This window comes from Lynx rufus, unplaced genomic scaffold (genome assembly GCF_022079265.1).
Source record: "Lynx rufus isolate CCGP_SWC_20201006 ecotype Redwood Valley unplaced genomic scaffold, mLynRuf1.p SCAF_48, whole genome shotgun sequence".
NCBI classification, from domain to species: domain Eukaryota; kingdom Metazoa; phylum Chordata; class Mammalia; order Carnivora; family Felidae; genus Lynx; species Lynx rufus.
The window spans coordinates 531953-553962 of NW_025814865.1; the positions used below are offsets into that span (position 1 = coordinate 531953).

The window sequence follows — 22010 nt, forward strand, 5'->3', positions numbered from 1 at the left end:
CACAGAACACTTACACCTCTGGACAGCCGCATGTATACATGGACACGCCCCAGAGCGTACCTGAGCAGAAAACACACACAAACACTTCATGCTGTGTATCTCCCATTCTATATTTCTTCAAATGTATATTCTTCAAATGTACTTCTTCCAATGTCTTTCTTCAAAACCCTGTGCCACGTGTCACCACCAGCCTTGTCCTTCTTTCACGGGCAGGAGAATCTTGTGGACCATCGGTGAGCATCGGAAGGGTTTCCACTGGGGTCCGTGAAGTGCGATGCTCCTTCATAGTCTTCTCAAGATCGTGCATATCCCTGGGATATACGGGTACACACAGACAGAGGCACACAGACACACCCACACCCACATCGATACACACACACACACACACACACACACACACACACACACACACACACACACACACACACACGACAGGTGAGAGTCTCATCTGGGCCCTGTTTAAGGTTGCTTGAATGTTTCCAAACGGAAGGTAGAATGGGAGGGTGTGATAAGCTGTGCCAAAGCTGACAAGTGGCTCCAGAAGCCAGACAACATGTCAGTTGGTGGCAGGAGGCCTGAGGGTGGGGCTCATGGTCCTGGAATGACAGTTGTCACCGTGCTATCTGATGAGCCAGCTTGGGATGTCCCGCTCTGCTCATTCTTGTTGTCTAGCCCACTGCCCACCTTCAGCCTCCCCAAAGGGGCAAAGCCTCTTTGACACGTTACGTCTTAAGACTCCCTGTCTCAGGCCGATGCCCTTTTGACCTGGCGTCACCTCCTGTGCCACTGTGAGTCTCGGTGCCTCCGTGCAGAAGAGAATTGTGCCATGGGCCCCACGGCACACATTTCAGTGCCCACACCCTTGGCTGCTCACCTCTTTCCCTCTCAGTGCTCTCTCCTGGGGCCTCCTCCACCTTGAAATACGGCAGGGGATTGCGCCAAAGATCCTCTATGATTATCTGGTAGGGGAGACAGGCCAGGCCTCAGGTAGCTATCCCACGCAGTGGGGGAACCCATGAAAATCACCTCCCTTCCTCGTTACAGGGCCCCACCTCAGCAATCCTGCTAGAGCCGGCAACGCTGTGGTCAGAGAACCAGTTGAAGAAGTTGAGGCTGCTGTTGTCATGCCTGCGTCTGTAGGCCTCCTGTCTGTACCTTGGGTACCACTGGATGGGACTGGAATGAGACGCCCTATACCCTGCAGGAAGACGAGTATGTGAGAAGGCGCCAGAGAACTAATCACATTCAACCCTCCACCCACTGCCGCCCATGCATTCAGTGGACACTTACCAGCAAGGCCAAGGACATACTCCTTCGTGACGACTTCATTCTGGAAGTAGGGGTTCTTGCCAAAAAACAGCAGGATCGTCCGGCATTCCCTGGGAAACTTGTGTTCCTCCACCTGCCGTGGTAGAAATGTGGGGCAGAAATGTGAAATCTTGTTCCAGGAGACCCGCCCTCCCCTGAGGAAGGAACACACCACTTCTCCCCACCACCTCCCCTGCCCACACAGCCACCCACCCACACCGCCTCCCACTCCCAGGCCCACCTTCAGATTGGTCATGTGGCGAAGCATGCTTTCATCGTGCTTGCTAATCAGGGCTGACATCTGAGGGTGGTTCACAAACTGCTGCAGGTCAAAGAGCCTTCAGGTGCTGGGCATGAGAGAGCTCGACCCAGAGAACCAGTGTGGACAGCATCCTGGCGTCCTCCCCCAGGGACTGGCGTCCTCCCCCAGGGCCTCACGCCCTCCCCACGGGCTGCATCCAGGCCCACGGGGTCTCCGCATTCCGCAGGGCTCTGCTACACACGCACAGGAGGCTGTGCACGCCCAGACGCCCGCATCCACGCCTAGCCTTGTGTGCTCATGAGGACACTGAGGACGCTTACTTCCACACAGCCACACAGCACACATCCGGTCTCGCGCCGACCGGACCGGAGGGCATTCGCATCGCCTAACCCGCAGCAGGAGGCTTAGCGGGACCCAGACACGTGCCCCCACGCGGCTTTGCGTGGGAAGAAGCCCTCGGTCATTTCCCCGTCCTGGCCTGGACCTCCACCGCCACTCCCCACTCTCGCAGCGCTGTTTCCGTGCCAGGTGCCACGGACAGCACACGTGCCTCCACCACCCCAGCACTGCCCTCCTCCCACACTCATTGCAGAGCCAGGACCACTGGATGGGATCACGTTTGCACCTTCCCGGCCACTGGAGCGTGGCTTAGCTCCAGTCCCTGTCCCGGGTTCCTCTAAATGTCACCTCCCTTTCCTTCCTCTTGTGCAAGCCCAGCCCCCTCTGGACCCTCCCCCAGCAGCAGGAAGGATACAGCCTTGGCCCAGAAACCACGGATGCCCTGGATGAGGGCACTTCTCCGTTCCAGATGATGCCGCCGCCTCTGCCACATCCTGAGTTTGAGTCGAGCGTGCTCCCGGCTGGCTTGTTTATTCACGGGCTGTAGCTCTATCTGAAGGGCCTCCAGAGCCTCCAGCGGGGAAGGGCAAGGACGGAGGCCTGTCTCGAACTGCTCCTTCTTATCCTGCTTCACCTGCAGCTCCAGGGCTTCTTCCACCCAGCGGCCTTCCTGCTCACGCGGCTTCCGTTCCTCCTCCTCCCGCTCCTCCTTGTCCTCCTTTCCTTCCACCTCCTCCTCGCCCTGCTGCTGCTCCTCCAGCGCTCCCTTCTCCTGCTCCTCTTCCTCCTCGGTTTGCAATTCTGCTCTCCCTTTAATGGCTCCCACGCCTTCCCTGCCTCCTCCTGCTCCTCCCCCTGGTCCTCTTCCCCTGCCACTGCTGCCGCCGCCGCCCCCGCCCCCCGCCGCCCCCGTCCCGGCCCAGGTCCCCGCCGCCGCCGCCGCTGCCCCCCCCGCTGCCGCCCCCGCCCCCGCTTGGATACCCTGGTGCTCCTGCTCCTCCCCTTTCATTTCCGCCAACTCCTCCTCCTTCCGCTCTTCCTCCTTCTGCTTGGGCTTCTGCTTCTCCTCCTCCTTCTAATCTTTTACTCCTGCTGCCTCTCCCCCGCTTCCTCCTCCTCCTCCTCCTTCTGCTCTTCTGTTCCTGCTGCTCCCCCTCGTCCTTCAGGTCCTCCTCCTCGTGAACCTGGACCTTCTCCTTCCCCGGCTCCTGCTCCTCGTCCTCCTCCCCCTTCTTCCTCTGGTCATGCCCCTCTTCCCCAGGCGCGTCCTCTTCCGCGGCCGCCACCTCAACCTCGTGCTCCACCAGGCCCCACAGCGCCTCCACCGCCACTATGTCATGCCCCAGCGGCACGGATATCTCGCTGGGGCCGCCCACCTGCCCCTCGGGTCGGGCCTGGCCTTGCTGCACAGGCTGTTCGCTGGTGGCCTGCAAGCCTTCGGCCTGCGCCACCTCCGGCCCTGCCGGAGACCCAGTGTCCCCATGGGCCCTCGTCTCTCGACCGCCCCCTTCCCGGTCGAAGGCGGCATGGGGCCTCCGGGCATCCCCAGTGTTTCGGAAACACGAGTCGCGCAACATGCGGCCCCGGCCCGAGACACGAACGGTGGCTCCTACCGACGACGAAGCGGGAGGTGAGAGCACGGCCCCCCTCCCCAGACCCAGTCGGGGGAGCCCGGAGGGCAATGGCTGGCAACTCGCTCCCCCTTCCTCCCAGAGCCCAAACGTCGACGGGGCGCATGCGCACGGTGCTGTACCCAGGATGCCTCGGCGGTGGCTATCGCTCTGCTGCCCCTGCCTCGGAGGCCTTTGTGGTGAGAGGGGTGCGCCTGCGGCTTTGAGGCTGAGGGAGCTCCAAGCCACGCCCAGGCTGCTTCACTGCCTTCAGGACCAATCATAGGGAGGGTGGTGTGCGTGGCTTCGGCGGTCCCGCCCCCTAGGTCACCCGGAAACTGGGGCGCGTCTGTTGCCTAGGCGGGAAGGCTCTGGGCCCCACGCAGTGCAACTCCTCCCGGGGGCTTGCAGCCGGCCCTCTGTGCCCTCTGGGTGTCCTGTTTGGCTTCTGGCCACGCGAAAGCGACCTTTGCATTCCACGGTGCGCTGGGCACGCGGCTATCTACACACACGGGTAAAGGGGGACCTCCACGCTTTTCCCACTTACACCGCCACCTTTGTTCATTGTGCCCCGAGTCCGACCAATCCACTGAGCGGATCACCTTGGCTGTCCGCGAGACGCACTTCAGCTGTGCGCCTGCTGTCTGTGCCCCCTGGTTTTCCATCTGCTCAGCCTCCTTTGCATACTCTCTACGTCCATCCTTGCTCCAAGAAGACATGTATGTCATGACAGCAGTCTAGCAGTGCACCGGCTAGGGAAGGTCGGTGACAAGAGGTGTGTGACGTGGGGAGGACGCCACACTAGGGGAGGCTGCGTAGCATGCGCGCTGCTCTTGCCGTTTGTCCCCGTTGCCTGCAAAGTGACACACTGGCAAGCACACACCGCCCCCCTCATGATCGGCTGCCCATCCCTCCCGTGTGTGGCAGTGCACAGGAAAGACCCGTGACCATGGGCCCTGGGACTCCTGGGGCTTGTGTCTGTCTCACGGACAGCGGTCCCCTTCCGCCCACAGTGCTTGGCCATCTTCTCACAGGGAGCCTCCCCAGGCCTTCGTTGGCCGTATGTCTGTTCATCCTGGTCCCATTTCCTTTACCACTCACTTAGGCGGCAGGCTGCCATGAGCGTGGGCGCTGACTCCAAACACTGTCCCCCTGTGCCACAGACAGCATGATTTCAAGGGCCTCCGAAAGGTGTCAGGGGGCTGGGGGATGTAGCTCTGGGAGGCAAGTGAGGGACACGCCCCAGGGTCTACACGAAGCCACATTACCACTTTGGGGAACCAATGAGCTGCAGAGGGTGTGAAGTGAGGGCAATGATGTGGTCTCCCTCCCTGTCAGGGCACTGGTGATGTGGACTCCCTGCCTGTCTCCTTCAGACAGCAGCAGCTACACACACACACACACACCCCACACAGAGCCACTGCAGGATTGGAGGCTCGAGATGCATTGCCTGGCCAGGCACCACACTCATGCGCTGCCTTTTCCCTTTGGTGGAATGCAGCGCTCCCCTCCCTCTTCATGGGACCAGGAGGCTGCCAGGCAGGCGGGGGCTTCTAGGATTGCCAAATTGGTGTGCCGGGCCCTGTGGCCAACATGTTGCTTCCGTGACACAGAAGAGGTTCCTCCAGACTCGCTGGGCCACGTCAGGAGACGTACGGGGTACCGAAATGCTCCGGGGTGGCTGTGATATACGAGGCAGCACACCACAGCTTCAGGGGACAGCAATGCATAGAAACGCAGGTGGATGGGGAGAGGCTGAACAGGTGGTAGGGGGCTGAGAGGGGGTGGCCACTGTGACAGACAGAGAGGCAAACATTTACCCCGAAAGGGAGAGGAACAGGTCCAGTGGTGAGCCCTCAAGCTGCCCTCAGCAGAGGATGTAGGGGGTGGGCAAGACAGGAAAGCAGGCCCAGACCCTGGTGCACCTGGCCTATGCAACTCACTCCCTCCAGAGAAATGGGGCCGGTCAAACGCCCATGCATCGCTGGAAGACCCCGTGGCAGGAACGTGGGAGCAAGTGTGGGTCCCAGGTGCAGGGACTGCCTGGGACAAGCAGGCAATGCCTTTCAGTTTGAACAACACCTACCACAATATTGGGGCCCAGGGGCCGGGCCCCAACTTCGCAAGGGACCCTAGACCAGCCAGGCCTGTCTCTGCAGGGTCATCCGGGAGGATGTTCACCGAGACCCACACCCTGGCTGGGTACACAAGGCCTTGCGATGATCCCCCTAGGCCGGTCCAGGAGCAGGACCGGACTTACTCAGGCTATCTGCTGCCTCCCTCCACTAATCCCCACTTCCTCGCAGGGAACTTTGGTCCTCCTCCACTGGGCCATGCAAGGCCCAACCCCAGCTTGCCCCTGGCCAAGGCAACACAGGACGAGCGGGCCCAGGCAAAGTCCAGGCTTTCCTCCCGTCACGAAAGGTGATCAGCTAGCTCCGTGTCGATCCCAGGAGCGAAGGGACTGCACTCGCTGGACTTTGGCACTTGAGCCTCCCCCTTACCCACCAAGTCAGGAAAGCCCCCAGTCTCTCTCCTTCGCTAGCCAACGGCCTACACACACTCACTCGGGCACAAAGATGCACGGCCACGCGGCACGTGGACACACACACGCACGCGCTGCCAGCACAAACGCTAGGTCTCAGGCAAAAGTACTCACAGGCGCCAGCCACAATACACTCACAGACACTCTACTGGACCTCTGCACTCACTCATGCCCTCTGCCACATCCCACTCACGAGGCTAGCGCCTCCCCACGACCCACACTTGCTTCTCCCCCTCACACAACACATGCATTTGTCCTGGGGCCCAAACCCGGCTGAAAACTAGGGCAGATTCAGGACTTCCATTGGGTCACGGAAGCTGGCATTGAGATGCCAAGGAAAGGGAGCCACAACTGATACCAACCTTACAGTACCAATGGCATTGGAACATGGCATGTGGAGAAACAGCAGCCACGACTAGGTTCCCAGCCTCCTCGGCTCCTGCCCTTTCTTCACACCCTCTAAACACTGGGGACTCCCTTGGGTGTCAGTACCTCCCAGCTGGCTGCAACCTACAGGGCAAGGGCCAAGGGACTGACCTTTCACAGTTCACATGTATACCCAGCTTGTGTGGGCTGCCTGGAGGCACTCACGGCTTAGGAGGTCTGGATGTGCTCTGACCCCGTTACTTACGCGTTCCTTTGTGTGTTCCCTTGCAGCCCTGTGCCATCAGCAGCCTACTATGTCCATAAGGACATGCACAGCACACGGAAACCCAGATGCACTGATACTGTCCAGGGACAGGACAGAGACAGAGAAAGAGAGACGGAGGTGGGGGAGGGAGAAAGCGTTCCCTAAAGAAAATGATCACAGGGACTCAGAGACAGACAGACACCAGAGGGACATGGAAGGAGGCAGAGGAAGGAGAGTAAGTCATGACTATAGATAGCCACAGAGGGGGAGTGTGTGTGTGTGTGTGTGTGTGTGTGTGTGTGTGTGTGTGTGTGTGTGTGTGTGTGCCAGTGCCTGTGCGTGTGCGTGTGCATGCGTATGAATGGGTGAAATTGTCTGGGACTGAGACAGGGGTGTTGCCACGATTCCTGGACTCTCGAACGCCCTCTTCCAGCAGAACGGAGGCCCGGTATTCTCAGGAGTCTCAGCGTTTTCCGGAACACGACTCATTCGCTTTGGGGCCCTAGCCCATCCTCAGGCTGGGGCCATAGAGCACACGGAGTGGGAACATGAGACATGAGGCTCCAGACTAGGCCCAGCAGGTGGAGCGTCGAGGCCCAAGGTGTTTAAATGCCTGCTGCCTCCTTCTGGAGCCCACCAGCATTTGGGAAGCACGCCCATGGCCCCGTGGCCCTTCGGACACTGCAGTAGTTGTGGCTGTGGCTGGGGCTGTGGCTCTGGCGGTGGCTGTGGTGGAGGTGGGGCAGAGGCAGGGCACTGAACTCTTTGACCGTGGGTCCTTGGGGAGAAGGATCTCCAGACCAGACCCAGACAGTTGGCTGCTGTTCAGGAACAATCAGCAGGAAGGGAAGTGGGCGTGGCTCCAGCATTTGAGCCCCTTCCTCCCCTTCCCGGGTCTGGAGCCAGTGCTCTGCCTCCCCCTCCAGGGTGGCCTCCCTGTTTGGTGCATGTCCTTTTCCGCTTTGTCATCGACCACAACTGTCCTGTGGGATAGCTCATATCGGAGAACTGGTGCTACAGATCTCACCTCTTTGGGGAGGAGCCAAGATGGCAGACAGCATGGAAGTTTCTTAAGTGTCTCGTGTGCATGAAATACAGCCAGACCAACACTAAACCATCCTACCCACCCAGGAAACTGACGGGAGGATTAGCACAGCAATCTGCATATCCTGAACCACAGACTTCAACAGGTACGTGGCATGGAGGAGTGAACTTGGAGAGCGAGGAGGCTCAGGAAGGGAGGTGCTTCTGTGCCCGGAGAGGCGAAGGAGACTGGGCAGGTGGAAATTTTACCAATTTTCTTTAATATTCTTCTACATTATTCTTTCCTTTCGTGTCTATATTCACAAATTCTGTTTTACTCCCATATTCTCCTTCTAGTCTATTTCAGTGTTTTGATTTTTCAAATTCTCGCAACATTTCCCTTTGTAATATTTGTTATTTTCTAAATTTTTCTCCACTCCCACTTTTTTTCTCTCGTGTCAAACCCCTTTCAACACCCAGATGAAACATGCCTAGAATCTACCATCATTCATTCCCTTTTTTACGTGTGTGTTTTTAATTTCTTTACTTTTAACATTTTATAATTTGAATATTTCATTTGAATTTTCTACCTCATGAGTTCCTTTTCTCCCTTCAAAATGACAAAAGGAAGGAATTCACCCAGAAAGAAAGAGCATGAAGCAACGAGAGCCAGGGATTCAACCAACACAGATACAAGCAAGATGTCTGAAGCAGCATTTAGATGTCTGAAGCAGCATTTAGAACCACGATGATAAGAACACTAGCTGCGGTCCAATGTAGATTAGAGTCCCTTTGTGCAGAGAAACCATGAAGTAAAAACTGGCCAGAATGAAATTAAAAATGATATAACTGAGCTGCAATGACGGATGGATGCAGCGGTGTCAAGCATGGAGGAGACAGAACAGAGAATCAGCGATATGGAGGACAAACTGATGGAGAATATGGAAGCAGGAAAATCGAGGGAGATTAAGGAAAAGAGCACGGTTGAACAATTAGAGAAATCAGTGACTCATGCAGAGGGAACAACATCAGAATCACAGGGGTCCCGAAGAGGAAGAGAGAGAAATAGGGGCAGCAGGGTTATGTGAGCAAATCATAGTGGAAAATTTTGCTAACCTGGGGAAAGACACAGCCATTGAAATCCAGGAAGCACCGAGGACCCCCATTAGATTCAACAAAAACTGACCCTCAGCAAGGCAGCAAGGCATATCATATTCAAGCTCACAAAGTACTCAGGCAAAGAGAATCATGAAGGCAGCAAGGGGAAACAAGTCCCTAAACTACAAGAGAAGATAGATCAGGTTTGCAGCAGACCTACCCAGAGAAACTTGGCAGGCCTGAAAGGGGGGGGGGTAGGATTTGTTCACAGTGCTGAATTAGAAACTTACGCAGCCAAGAATTCTTTATCCAGCAAGGCTGTCATTCAACTTAGGAGAGACAAAAAGGTTCCCAGACAAACAAAACTTAAAGGAGTTTGTGACCACTGAATCACACCTGCATGCAATTTTAAGGGGGGACACTCAGAGGGGAGAAATGATTATCTATCTATCTATCTATCTATCTATCTATCTATCTATCTATCTATCTATCTATCTATCTATCATCATCTATCATCTCTCTATGTATATGTATATATATAAGTATACTTATAATTCTATTTTTATTTATTTATATTTATTTATATTTATAGGTAGAAATATAATTAGATATATAGAGATATATAGATATATAGATGTAGATGTAGATATAGATATAAAGATATATAGATTTTTTTTCTCCAACTCTTCAAAGAAGATAATGGCCATAAATTCATAAATTTCAGTACTCAGTTTATTTTTTTTTCAACGTTTATTTATTTTTTGGACAGAGAGAGACAGAGCATGAACGGGGGAGGGGCAGAGAGAGAGGGAGACACAGAATCAGAAACAGGCTCCAGGCTCTGAGCCATCAGCCCAGAGCCCGACGCGGGGCTCGAACTCACGGACCGCGAGATCGTGACCTGGCTGAAGTCGGACGCTTAACCGACTGCGCCACCCAGGCGCCCCTTTCAGTACTCACTTTAAATGTCAGTGGACTCAATGCTCCAATCAAAAGACATAGGGGAACAGAATGGATGAGAGAACAAGCTCCATCGATATGCTGTTTACAAGAGACCCACTTTAGTTGTAAACACAACTTCAGAGTGAAAATAAGAGGATGGAGAATCATCTGTCATGCTAACGGTCAGCAAAACAAAGCCAAAGCAGCCATACTTCTATGAGACAATCTAGACTTTAATGTAAAGACTGTGTCAAGTGATGCACAAGGGCATGATGTCATAATCAAGGGGTCTATCCACCAAGAAGACCTAGCAATTGAAAACATTTATGTGGCGTATTTGAGAGCAACCAAATACACAAATCAATTAATCACAAACATAAGGAACCTCATTCTTAGTAATGCCATCATAGGAGGAGACTTCAACACCCCCCTCGCTGCAATAGACAGATCATCTAAACAAAAAAATCAACAAGCAAACGGGGGCTTTGAATGACACACTGGACAAGATGGGCTTCACAGATATCTTCAGAACATGTCATAATAAAGCAGCAGAATATACGTTCTTCTCCAGTGCTCATGGAACATTCTCCTCTACAGATCATATCCTGGGGAAAAAAGTCAACCCTAAGGAAGTTCAAAGAGATCGAGGTCACACCGTGCATATTTTCAGACCACAACACGACGAGACTCGAAATCAACTGCAAGAAACAATTTGGAAAGGTAACAAATACTGGGAGACTGAAGGACAGCCTACTAAAGAATGAATGGGCTAACCAGGGGTTTAAAGAGGACATGAAAAGTATACGGAAGTCAATTAGAAAGTATATGGAAATGATAACACCTTTATATCCTTAAAGAGGATATAAAAAGTATATGGGAGTCAATGAAAAAGTATATGCGAGTCAGGGATAACACCACAACCCAAAACCTCTGGGACGCACCAGAGTCGGGAATAAGAGGACCTATCTAGCAAGTCAGGTCTTCCTAAAGAAGAAAGAAAGATCTCAGAGACACAACCTCACCTGACGCCTTAGGAGGCTGTAAAAAGAACACCATAGGAAACCCAAAACATTCAGAAGACAGGAATTAACAATGATTAGAGCGGAAATTAATGCTATTGAAACCAAAAGTCAAACAAAACAAAAACACACACAACCTCAAACAAACAAACAAACAAACAAACAAACAAACAAACCAAAATAGGAGAACAGATCAATGAGCCCAGAAGCTGCTTCTTTGAAGGAATTAACAAAATTGATAAGCCAGTCATCAGTTTGGTGAAAGAGGAAAAGGAAAGGGCCCAAATTAATAAACTCAAGAATGAAAGAGGAGCGATCACAAGAAACACAGCAGAAAGGCAAACAATAATAAGAGAACTTGGGGCGCCTGGGTGGCGCAGTCGGTTAAGCGTCCGACTTCAGCCAGGTCACGATCTCGCGGTGCGTGAGTTCGAGCCCCGCGTCAGGCTCTGGGCTGATGGCTCAGAGCCTGGAGCCTGTTTCTGATTCTGTGTCTCCCTCTCTCTCTGCCCCTCCCCTGTTCATGCTCTGTCTCTCTCTGTCCCAAAAATAAATACACGTTGAAAAAAAAATTTAAAAAATAAAAAAAAAATAATAAGAGAACTTCAGGAGCAATTATTTGCCAATACAATGGGCAATGTGGGAGAAATGGACAAATTCCTAGAAACATACACACTACCAAAGCTGAAAGAGGAAGAAGAGCCAAATTTGAACAGACCCATAGCCAGTAAAGAAATCAAACTGCTAATCAAAGACCTGCCGAAGGAAGAAGACTGCAGGGCCAGATGGCTTTCCAGGGGAGTGCCAGCAAACATTTCAGGAAGAGGTAACACTTATTCTCTTGCAGCTGTTCCCAAAATAGAAATGGAAGGAAAACTTCCAAACTCTTTCTATGAAGCCAGCGTTACCTTGATGCCAAAACCAGAAAGAGACCCCACTAAAAAGGAGAAGTATAGACCAATTTCCCTGATGCACATGGATGCAAAACTCCTCAACCAGATATGAGACACTCGGATCCAACAACACATTAAAATGTTATTCACCACGACCCAGTGGGATTTGTACCTGGGATGCAGGGCTGGTTCAACATCCACGAAACAATTAACGGGATTCATCACATCAATAAAAGAAAGGACGAGAACCACAGGATCCTCTCAATCGATGCAGACAGAGTGTTTGACAAAATACAGCATCCTTTCCTGGTAAAAACCCTCAAGAGAGCAGGGATGGAAGGAGCACCCATCGAGATCATAAAGCCATGTATGGACGACCCGACGTTACTATCATCTCAGTGAGCAAAAGCTCTCAGCTCAAGTCACGAACGAGACAGGAATGTCCACCCTCTCCACTGTTATTCAACATAGTATTGGAAGTCTGAGCCTCGGCCTCTTCACCCTTCTGCTCCCCCTCTTCAGCTACTGCTCTTCCAGCCCTGGCTCTACCTTTTCTCCTCCTCTTCTTCTCCCTCTGCTCACGTCCTCCTCAATTTCCTCCCCCAGCTGCTCCTGCTCTTTGACTCGTGCTCCTCCTCTTGCTCGTCCTGGACTTACTCCTCCTCCACTTCTTCCCTCGCCTGCACCCCATCATTCACTCTTCCTCCTCCTCCTCCTGTAACTCCTCCCAGTCGTCTTCCTCCATCTGATCCTCCACCTCCTCCTCCAACTCTTCCTCCTAGGCATCTTCCTCCTTCCCCAGGTCCTCTCCTGCTACTGCCCTTCCTGCCCTACCTCTGACTTTTGACCTCCTCTTCTTCCCTCTGCTCTCGTCCTCCTCAACTCCCTCCTCCAGCTGCCCCTGCTCCTTTGGCTCGTGATCCTCCTCTTCCTCGTGCTGCACATCATCCTCTTCCATTTGTCCTTCTCCTGTACCCAGTCATTCACTCCCCCTCCTCCTCCTCCACTTCTTCTTCTAACCCCTCCCAATCCTCTTCCTCCAGCTCCTCCCGCTCCTCCTCTTCCTCCTCGGTCTCTTCCTCCTTCTGCTCCTACACTTCTGCTCACGCCATTCCAACCCTGGCTCTACCTTTTCTCCTCATCCTCTTCCCTCTACTCTCGTCCTCCTCAACTTCCTCCCCCAGCTGCTCCTCCTCCTTTGGCTCGTGCTCCTCCTCATCCTGGACATCCTCCTCCTCCGCTTGTTCCCTCTCCTGCACCCAATCATTCACTCCTTCTCCTCCTGCTCTAACGCCTCCCAGTCCTCTTCCTCCAACTCCTCCTCATCCTCCTTCTCCTCCTCGTCCTCGTCCTCCTCCTCCTCCAATGCTTCCTCTGGTCATCCTTCTCTTCCCCAGGCACATCTTTGTCCCTTAAGACCACCACAATCTCCTCTAAGAATGGGAGCAAAAGCTCTCGCACTGCCCCCAAGCCATCCGCAGTGAGCACCGGACCCTGGGGCATGGGCCCTCACAAGCCATCGTGTCCCTGCAAAAGGAGCCTGGCAACCTCCCGGGGAGACCTGGTAGTGGGAACCTGGGACAGCGACAGGGTCCCCGGTGCAGCGACACCCAAGGGACGATCGTATCGTGCTCTGTCTTTTCAACAACACCTATAAGCGGTATCGGATCTAGAGGCCAGGCCCCAACGGGCCTCACATGCGGCCCCTGACCAGCCAGCCCTGTGTCGGCAGCGCCATCCAGGAGGAAGCTCACCGACACACATGCCATGCCTGGGACCCCAAGGCGCTCCGATCACCCCCTAGGCAGATAAGGCCAGGGCTAGGTTACTCCATGGGACCTGATGCATCCCTACAGTCGTCCCCAATTCCTTGTAGGACAGGTCGGACTTCCTCCACTGGGCCATGGGGTCTCCATGCTGTCCAGCTGGCAGCAGCCAACACATGACCAGCGGTACTGGGACACTGTCCAGCCTTTCCTCTCATGCCGGACGGTGGCCGCGTCTTTACCGAAAGCCCTGTAAGGGGGCAAAGGGCTGTGGGGAAGGCAGGTAGGCGGGTAGCCAGGCACAGATGAGACCACCCGCTGTGATCCCGCAGGGTCACTGGGACTTCAATCCATCTGGCCCACACGCAAATGCTAGGGATGGGGCTTTGGGGGCAGTGCGGCTTCAGGCTTGCAGCTTCAGCGTCAGGGAGCTGGGCACACACACCTGTGGGCAGAGCCGGCAGCAGACTGGGACCAGTGTTCCTCCGTAGGCCCCCTTGACCCTCCACCACCTGAGAAGAATATGGGGGGTGGGCTGTAAGGCTTTAGACTCCCCAAAGCGCACACACAGTGGGCCACGTGCTGCCCGCTGCAGTTTGGGGCGGGGCGGGGGGAGCACGGTCGGGATTCCTGACTCCAATGCCCACAGCATTCTCCGTCGACATGCAACCGCTGAGACACTGAGAAAGGAACCCAGTTCCCCATGTTACATGAGGCCAGGAGTCGACAAAGCCTGAGGCTAATCAGGGACGCCCGCACAGGGGCTGAGAGGCTCATGCTGGCACCACTTACGTGCAAGGGGAACAGAGTTCTGGGACACACCTTGACATGTCCCGAGCCCAGCTGCAGCGGCAGTGGTGATCTAGTGTGGCGGGGAGAGGTGTTGCAGGCAACGAACTGTCCCCTAAGAGAGCAGCTGGCAGGCTGCTCACCTGCCCATCCACACTCGGATCCCCACACACCACACTGCTGCGGCACTCCAGGGGGACGCAAGTCACCTGAGGGCTAGGGTCCAAGCTCCTCCCTTTCCCTGGGCCTGGTGCACAGGAAGCAGAGAGGAGAGCCCCGAGGAAGAGCTGACTGGTGACAACACATGGCACGTCGCCTAGAGCAGAGATTCTTGCTGGACGCCTCCCTCCAGCGAATTACCTACGCCCTCTGCACACAACGTAGCCTGACAGCTTGGGTTCTTTAGCTACTCTGTGCACAAAGTCTGGGCACAACCTTGTAGCCCCTCCGTATTTGCTACTGTAGGCCCACCAGGGCAACTCAACACACACACACACACACACACACACACTCACTCACTCACTCACTCACATAGGCACACACTAACACACACACAAGCACACTCACTCACAAGTGGTCCACTGGCCGCTGGGCACAGGCTTTCCTCCCCTCGGTCCCCGTCTTGACCTTGCACCAATTTCCCTTTTGCACCTGACTTGAGCCCCCTGGCAGAGCAACGGTTGCACCGTCCCAGCGATTACCATCAGGATTCAGGAGGGAAGGGACTGCACTCTTGTATTGTGGCACCTGACCGTCCCACATAAGCACCTCATCCACAGAGACCCCTGTGTCTCCTCTTGTCTCGCCAGCGGCCTACACACACACTCCCGCACACACAGAGACACACGGCTACGCAATTGCACGAACATATGCACGCACACACTGCCGGCACCACCACGGATCTCAGGCCCAGTGTGCCACAGACGCCCACACACACTCGCAGGAACTCACGCTGGATCTCCGCCCTCGCGCGTACTCTCTCCATGAAATCCCACTCATAAGCCTCTGTGCTGCCCACAACCCACACCTGCCTCTTCCCCTCACACATCTCCCATCCTGAGCCACTGTCTCAGGACAGGGCTCGGGGTCAAAGGGACCCCGGGTGTGGGAGGCAGCAGCAAGGTATACTGGCATCGACTGTGAGAAGCCTGCCTACTCCTGAGTTCTCCGGGGACACGGGGCCTTAGCTCTGATCCTCACTGGAGGCGTTGCTCACTGGATTCTCTCTCACCAAGGAGACGACACCCCTCTGGGAGCAAGGGTCCTGGCTGAAATTCCCCAAGTCCTGGCCACACTGTACCAGGACCCAATGGACCAATTTGCTCCCGCTGTGCAATCCCCTTCCCTGCCTTTCGGCTCTGGCCTATACAACAAGTCTCCACATAACAGGTCTGTCTCTTCCTCCTCCTCCTTGCAGACTCTGCCTGCCCAGGAAGGCAGGCCTCTGTGCACATGGCAACACCTGCCCCACACTGGTACTGCACCTCTCCTGCACACACAGAATCACCCTGGCAGCGGCTAGGACAGTCACACTCAGGTTCCGTCCTCGTCGTCCCTCCTCGGGTCCCCCATAAACACACACACACACACACACACACACACACACACACACACACACACACACACAGACACACAGACACACACACACACACACACAGACACACACACACACACAGACACACACACACACACACACACACAGAAACAGAAGGGTTTTTAGCTTCCTGTATGTGTCCGCATAAACATCGTGGCAACTCTTCAAGGCTGCCACATGTGATCACTTCCCCAATTGTCTCCGGGGCTCGTAGAAGACAGGAGACGCATCCACCCATCTCTTCCAGCACTGGTTGCGTCCTCCATTGTTCCTGATGGGCAAACATAGAAGTTCTGTGCCTTTCACGTCCACACAGATGCAGAGCCCCTGATGCATATGGGCACACGCAGACACATTCGCGTACATGCACACACACGCACCCCCACACAACAGACACCAAGAGTGATATGGGATATTTTCAAATACATCCCAGATGGTGCCACTCTTTTGCCTCGCCCTTTTGGGATCCCTCTTGCTTTGTCACCCAGGGATTCCTTTCCAGCCCCCAATGGCCTTGGGCTAGTTCTAAGAATGGCTGTCAGGTTGCGGGAGGACATGGCGTGGTGGGGCACATGGAAGGAAGTGCGAGATTCTCACCACAGTGGCGCCTGGGGACACGGCAGCTCCAGTCCCAAAGACTGGCAGGCAAATCCAGACTGAAGGAGCAGGGGGAAGCCCGGGAGAGGGCGGACATCCACGGGGAGCATCTGTGGTGGAGAAGCATTGCTCCTCCCGAGTGGCCCTCCAAAGCCCCAGCCCACAGCACAACTGCATTTGGTTTGCAGGCATCGACCCACTGTGTGTTTGCAGCTGAGTCCCTGCAGGTCCCTTGTCATCCTCCCACCCGCTCCCCATGCTACCTGGGTCCCAGTCTCGGCGGACCTTCCATTTCCAAGCCAATGTCTGGCCCACGTTCCTTGCCCATACAACACATGTGTCAACACACTGCATACTGGGGTTCTCACCGACACGTGCGCACGTCAGGTCATTGTCCTCTGGTCCCTTCCTCCCACAGGTAGTACTGCAGGGGATTGGGCCACAGGTCCTCGATGATGATCTGGTAGGGGACACAGGCCGGCGCCACATTGGGCATAGCCCACTCTCCTCTCTGGCCGGGGGCCACCCACATCCCACTGCTGACGAAGGCCTCAGGGGCCCCACCTCGGCAAACCTGTTCGTCCCTGGGCAGCTATGCTCACACAGCCAATTCAACAAGTTAAGCCTGGTGGGGTCATGCCTGCGACTGGGAGCTCCACGTTCATAATCCCAAAACCACTGGACTGGAGTGGAACGAATTGCCCTGTAGCCTAAAGGAAGAGAGGATTTGAGGAGCAACCAGACGGCCTCCTCTCCACCCACCCCTCCCTCCTGCCCCTGATTCATGCTCATCATCCCCCTGCCCAGCACCACCATGGGACCCACACTCTACCAGCAAAGCTAAGCTGATACTCCTTAATGATCACTGGGTTCCAGAAGTACGGGTTGTCCCCAAAGAAAAACATCACTCTGCAGCGGTACTTGGGATGGCCCACTTCCTCCACCTGCCGTGAGCAACGGGACAGGAAGGGCAAGTGTCCTCCCTCGGGGTCCTGACCTCCTTGCCTGGCTGTGAGGGTGAGCACCTTTGCCTCACCCTCTCCTGCCAAATCCCACACCCGACGGGACGGCCCCCAGCCACAGCCTCCCCGGTCTGACCTCTAAGTTGACCACGTAGCTGAGCACGTCTTTGTCCTGGGCACCGTTCAAGGCCGACAACTGGGGGTGATTCAGAATCTGTGCTGGGTCAAGGAGCTGTGCCTTCAGATGCTGTGGAATCAGACACGGCCCACAACCACAACCCTCCCAGGCTAAGAGCAAGGGACTAGATCATGGCATGTGCAGAAAGACCAGGAAACACTAGCCCCCACACTCCTCAGCCTCTGCAAATGCATCAGACCCCATCGACACTGCGCTGTCCGTTGGCTTCCTGTACCTCCCACGCTGTCTGCACACAGCAGGGAGAGACTCCGCTGCCTGGACTCCTCACAGTTCCTTCATATACCTGACCTGTGTGGGTTGCCAGCAGCCCATCATAGCTTGTGATGTCGGCATGTGCTCTGACCCCTCCTCACGGCTGGGTGTTTTGGCATATTCCCGTGAAGACCAATGTTGTCACCGGCCTTCTGAGTCCAGAAGGAATAACACGGCTTACAAGAAACCGACTGCACACTAACGATGCAAACGGAGGGTGTGGGAGGGAGAAAGAGATCGAGAAGCACGGACAAGGAGGGCAGAGGAGGGAAAAGAAAGTAGACACAGTGACACAGCCAGCCAGGAGAGAAAGACATGGGTGGGACCCAGCCGGAGCCTGAGGACAGAGAGGGAAGCAGGGGTGGAGATACCAGGAGAGAGTCCTGTGTGTGTGTGTGTGTGTGTGTGTGTGTGTGTGTGTGTGTGTGTGTGTGTGGGTGTGTGTGTGTGGGTGTGTGTGGGTGGGTGGGTGGGTCTGTGGAGGCAGATTGTACCCCGCTCGGAGTAGGTCTGAGTCGTCCTCCTGTCTGGATCAGGGGGGTGGCATGGTTCCACTAAAGGCCATGAGTGTGTGTCTGAAATGCTCTCTTTTGACGGAACTGCTAGAAAACGTGCACAGCCTGTGAATGTGAAGGTGGGTGTGCGGCCTGTGTCACTCTCCCATTTGGCAGCGAAACGTTTCCTTGCCTTATCTGCTCTGAGTGAAGGCTGCTCTGTGCTACCCTAGCTCTGGTAGCATGGGGACACATGCCTCACGTCCACAAATAACGTGTGAGAGCAGCCTGCAGGCCAACGCTGGCGGACACCTAGAGGAAGCAGGTCCAAGTCCCCAAGTCCCCCCATCCCCAACAACCGCCCCTGTCCAAGGCCTTACATTGGATCCCAGACCGCACCAACCCAGGGCCAGGGACCACTGCCCAGCTCTCCTCCCTGGGGGCCATCGCCCTGAGGCACCCTGCTCTCAGGGCCCAGCCCTCCTGCACAACACCCCCGCCATCACCCACCAGCACAAGGAAGGATACCGCCTGGGCCCAGAAGCCAGGGATGTGCTCGATGATGGCCCTTCTCTGATCCAGGTAAGAAATCCGCCTCCGAAGAATCCTGCGCTTCAGCCGCCATAAGGCCCTGGAATCTTGGGCATTCCCAGCGCTGATCTCCAGCTGAAGACGCTCCAGCGCTGCCAGCGGGTCCTGGGCTGAGGCAGGACACAGCACTGGCTCCTGCTGCTGCGGCTCCTGTGAGAGCTGGGGCCCCTCCTCCGCCTCTGCATCTGCCTCGGGCTTCTCCTCTTGCTCCGGAATCTCCTTCAGCTGCTGTCTCCCCTCCTCCACCTCCTCCTGCTCGCGCATGTCCTCTGCTTCTGGCTTGGCTCCCTCAGAATTCTCCTCTCCAGCCACCTCTTCCTCGGTCGCCTCCCCGTCCTCTTCCTCCACCCCGATCACCACCTCAGCCGCCACCATTCCGTCATCCAATATCACCACCAATTCCTCCGCTGGGCTTGCCCCCTGTATCTCACACCCGGCCTGGGCTTCCTGCACCCCTGAACCTGGGGACTGCGGCCAGCCCACGCCCTCCAGCGCCCCTGCATTCCCGCGGGCCCGGGACTCTCGACCTTTCTCATCCAGGACGATCAGGGCCCTGGGTCGACGGGAATCACCGCTTTTTCCGGACCGCGACACGCTGGCCATGACGCTCGGCCCCGGCCCCAGTGTAGCTAGGGCAGCCTCAGGACAAGGACAGGGAAATGGCAGCAGGTGGAGAGAGCCTTGCCCTCAAGACGGTTGGCTCCCTGTTGCCTCCCGCCTCAGCCCGCCCAAGTTGGGCGCAGGCGCACAGGCTCTGGGATTTGACGACTCCGCATTGGCCGCGGCTGCCGTGGAGGCGGGGCCTAGACAGAGGCAGTGAGGAGTGTGCGCATGCGGCCTGCGGGCGAAGTGGTTCCAGGGCAGGTCAGGCCCGCTGGCCAGGTTGGCGGAGCAATCAGTTGCACGACAGCAGGGCAGGGTGTTGGCCGCCGGCTAGCGCACGCCAGCGGCCGGTCCGGGCTCTGGAGCAAGGGCCCAGCCGCCAGCGTGGACCCCGTTTTGCCGCATGTCCTCTTCAGCGCTGTCACCTTCCAGGCCTGACTCGCGAGGTCCCCGGTGTCACACAGTCTGTGTTCGCTTGTACACCCTTTCCCCAGAGGCCTCACTACGGGCACCAGAGCACTCAGCACAGGAACGTCCGCAGCGTGAGCCACTGTCTGCTCCGTCCCCTTGCCCCTGTTTCATGAAGCTGGGGCAAGGCCTGGAGAAGTCCTTAGGTGTCGCGCCTACCGGCGCCACATGCCCGTCCGCACGGTTTCTCCTCCTTGGCCATCAGGCTGAGGGCGGCGGTAAGGTGGGCGCCCACCCAGAACCAGTGACACCCACCCTAGACATACCCCACGGCCGTGTCCTTGCAAGAAAGCAGCTCAGCAGAATTCACTGCACTGCAATTCAGAGCAAACAACAACCCCCAGAGCCCCATCTGCCACTGGTGCCCTGCTGATCTCCGTACAGAGCACCAGGGAGATGGGGTAGTAGGATTTAGCAGTTTCCTCCGGTCCGGAAATCTAACCTTCCACTAAAAGGAGGACGACTCCAAGCAGGGCGCTTAGGGGCCCCTCACCGAGAATTACAAACTTGTCTGTGTCTGTCTCTGAGAAAGCCCCGTGCCTGCTGTCACTAGTACACACGAAAGCAGACGAGTTCCCTCCACGTTTCCCAGGTGCCAACGAGAATTCTGAAGAAGCGTGCACCCAGACACAGAATGTCCACTGAGAGAGACAGCGAGAAACAGACACGCAGGGAGACAGAGATATAGAGGGAGAGAGAGAGACACACATGCAAGCAGATGAAGGAAGGACGAGTGGGGGGGAAGACCGGCCTGGAGAGGGAGAGTCACAGGGAGACTGGCGGGAGAGACAGGGAGGAGGAGCAAGACAAGAAGAGACAGAGGGGCACCTATTACAAGGAAGACAGGCGGAGACAGGGGGAGGCATTAGTGAGGGAGAGGAGGGAGACGAAGACAAAGAGAGCTGGAAGGAAAGTGGGAGGGAGGGACAGGAAGAAGACAAGGGAGGGGGAGGCAAGGGGAGGGTAGGAGGAAGGAGAGCAGGGGCAGCCGAGGCGGAGACAGGTGGGCTGACTCTGATGACAGGGCAACTGCAGTGTGCACATTCACCTGGTGAAGTTCACCTGTGCAATTTCCACAGAGACGAATGCTGTACGGTGGTCAGCCCTCAGCACAAACGGCACCGTTCCCACCTGGACCTTAAGGGCAGTCTGAAACGATCCCTGAACTAGAAGGAAGCTGCAGTGAGGCCATTCTGGGTGAGGAAGAGGCCACCGCAGGGAGGAAAGCAAGGACCCGATCCCCACAGGGCTGCTGGAGGCCCTGTACTGACCAGCAGCAGACAGGAAACGGGACTGCCGGAAAGAGACCGCAGAGACCTAGGGACAGCACGTGCGGGAAGAAATCACGTCCCCAAGCTCGGCAAATGCAGGGAAAAGCAGAGGCTGCACATCCGTGAAAGTCAATGCTTTCCGAGTGGAACCAACGAGGTTCTCACAGATGCCCAGGAAATGTGCTCCACTCTGAGGCCCCTCGCCTCTGGCAAGCTTCTCATCCAGAGCGACTCATCACAGAGAAAGGGTGCACCGTGAGCAAAAGAGCCAAGGTCTCCTTCGCATCCCCGGACGCAGACAGGTGATCCGCCCAGTAATTTCAAGCCAACGTATGGTGATAAAGGTTACATTCCACCACAGTGATGGAGGAAACTCGCACCCGAGGGGAGGACAATGAGTGAGAACCGCATCCCAGGCTGTAAGGTAAGGACAGACCGTCCAGCTGTATTGACGGGTCACGAGACCGTGACTCAAATGTCTGTACAGACACCGAGGGTCTGCACAAGCACGAGGGCTGGATACTTGTAAGCAGGTAGCTGGATTTCTGAGTCTGGGCTGCCCGTATGATATGAAAGGCTAACACGTGCAAGCAGAGCTATGCCCATGTGATGCGGCTCAGCCCCCTGGGGCGGTACTTTGTACCCTGTGGAGGACCCGGGAGACGCATGCAGGCGGGCTCCTTGTGCACCTCTGCCACCGGGCACATATGTGGGAAACGTAGGGCCAAAGGGTCCGCCGTCGGGCTTAGTGTGG

General features: G+C 55.9%; 2 protein-coding genes across 2 annotated transcripts; both read right to left on the bottom strand.

Moving 5' to 3' along the window:
* Positions 1-282: 282 nt before the first annotated feature.
* Positions 283-12628, bottom strand: LOC124525798 (testis-specific Y-encoded protein 2-like). The gene is made up of 9 exons (XM_047098380.1): positions 12505-12628; positions 4621-4671; positions 3196-3518; positions 2325-2771; positions 1550-1627; positions 1291-1402; positions 1053-1198; positions 875-959; positions 283-311 (listed from the first exon to the last, which is right to left on the bottom strand). Exons 1-9 carry the CDS (start codon positions 12626-12628, stop codon positions 283-285), a joined length of 1395 nt encoding a protein of 464 aa, XP_046954336.1.
* Positions 12629-16804: 4176 nt separating this feature from the next.
* Positions 16805-19517, bottom strand: LOC124525772 (testis-specific Y-encoded protein 1-like). The gene is made up of 5 exons (XM_047098355.1): positions 18852-19517; positions 17515-17592; positions 17249-17360; positions 16981-17126; positions 16805-16876 (listed from the first exon to the last, which is right to left on the bottom strand). The coding sequence occupies exons 1-5, from the start codon at positions 19515-19517 to the stop codon at positions 16805-16807; spliced, it is 1074 nt and encodes a 357-aa protein (XP_046954311.1).
* Between the last annotated feature and the right edge of the window lie 2493 nt (positions 19518-22010).

Excerpts from the sequence above, each read along its gene's own strand:
- LOC124525798 (XM_047098380.1), bottom strand. The coding sequence starts at position 12,628 with ATGGAAGAGGATGATGTGCAGCACGAGGAAGAGGAGGATCACGAGCCA. Across the intron at positions 3,519-4,620 it reads CATGGCAGCCTGCCGCCTAA|GAGCCACCGTTCGTGTCTCG; the intron begins GTGAGTGGTAAA and ends CGTCGTCGGTAG. Across the intron at positions 960-1,052 it reads GCTCTAGCAGGATTGCTGAG|ATAATCATAGAGGATCTTTG; the intron begins GTGGGGCCCTGT and ends CTCCCCTACCAG.
- LOC124525772 (XM_047098355.1), bottom strand. The coding sequence starts at position 19,517 with ATGGCCAGCGTGTCGCGGTCCGGAAAAAGCGGTGATTCCCGTCGACCC. Across the intron at positions 17,361-17,514 it reads GCTACGTGGTCAACTTAGAG|GTGGAGGAAGTGGGCCATCC; the intron begins GTCAGACCGGGG and ends TGCTCACGGCAG. Across the intron at positions 17,127-17,248 it reads GTATCAGCTTAGCTTTGCTG|GCTACAGGGCAATTCGTTCC; the intron begins GTAGAGTGTGGG and ends CTCTTCCTTTAG.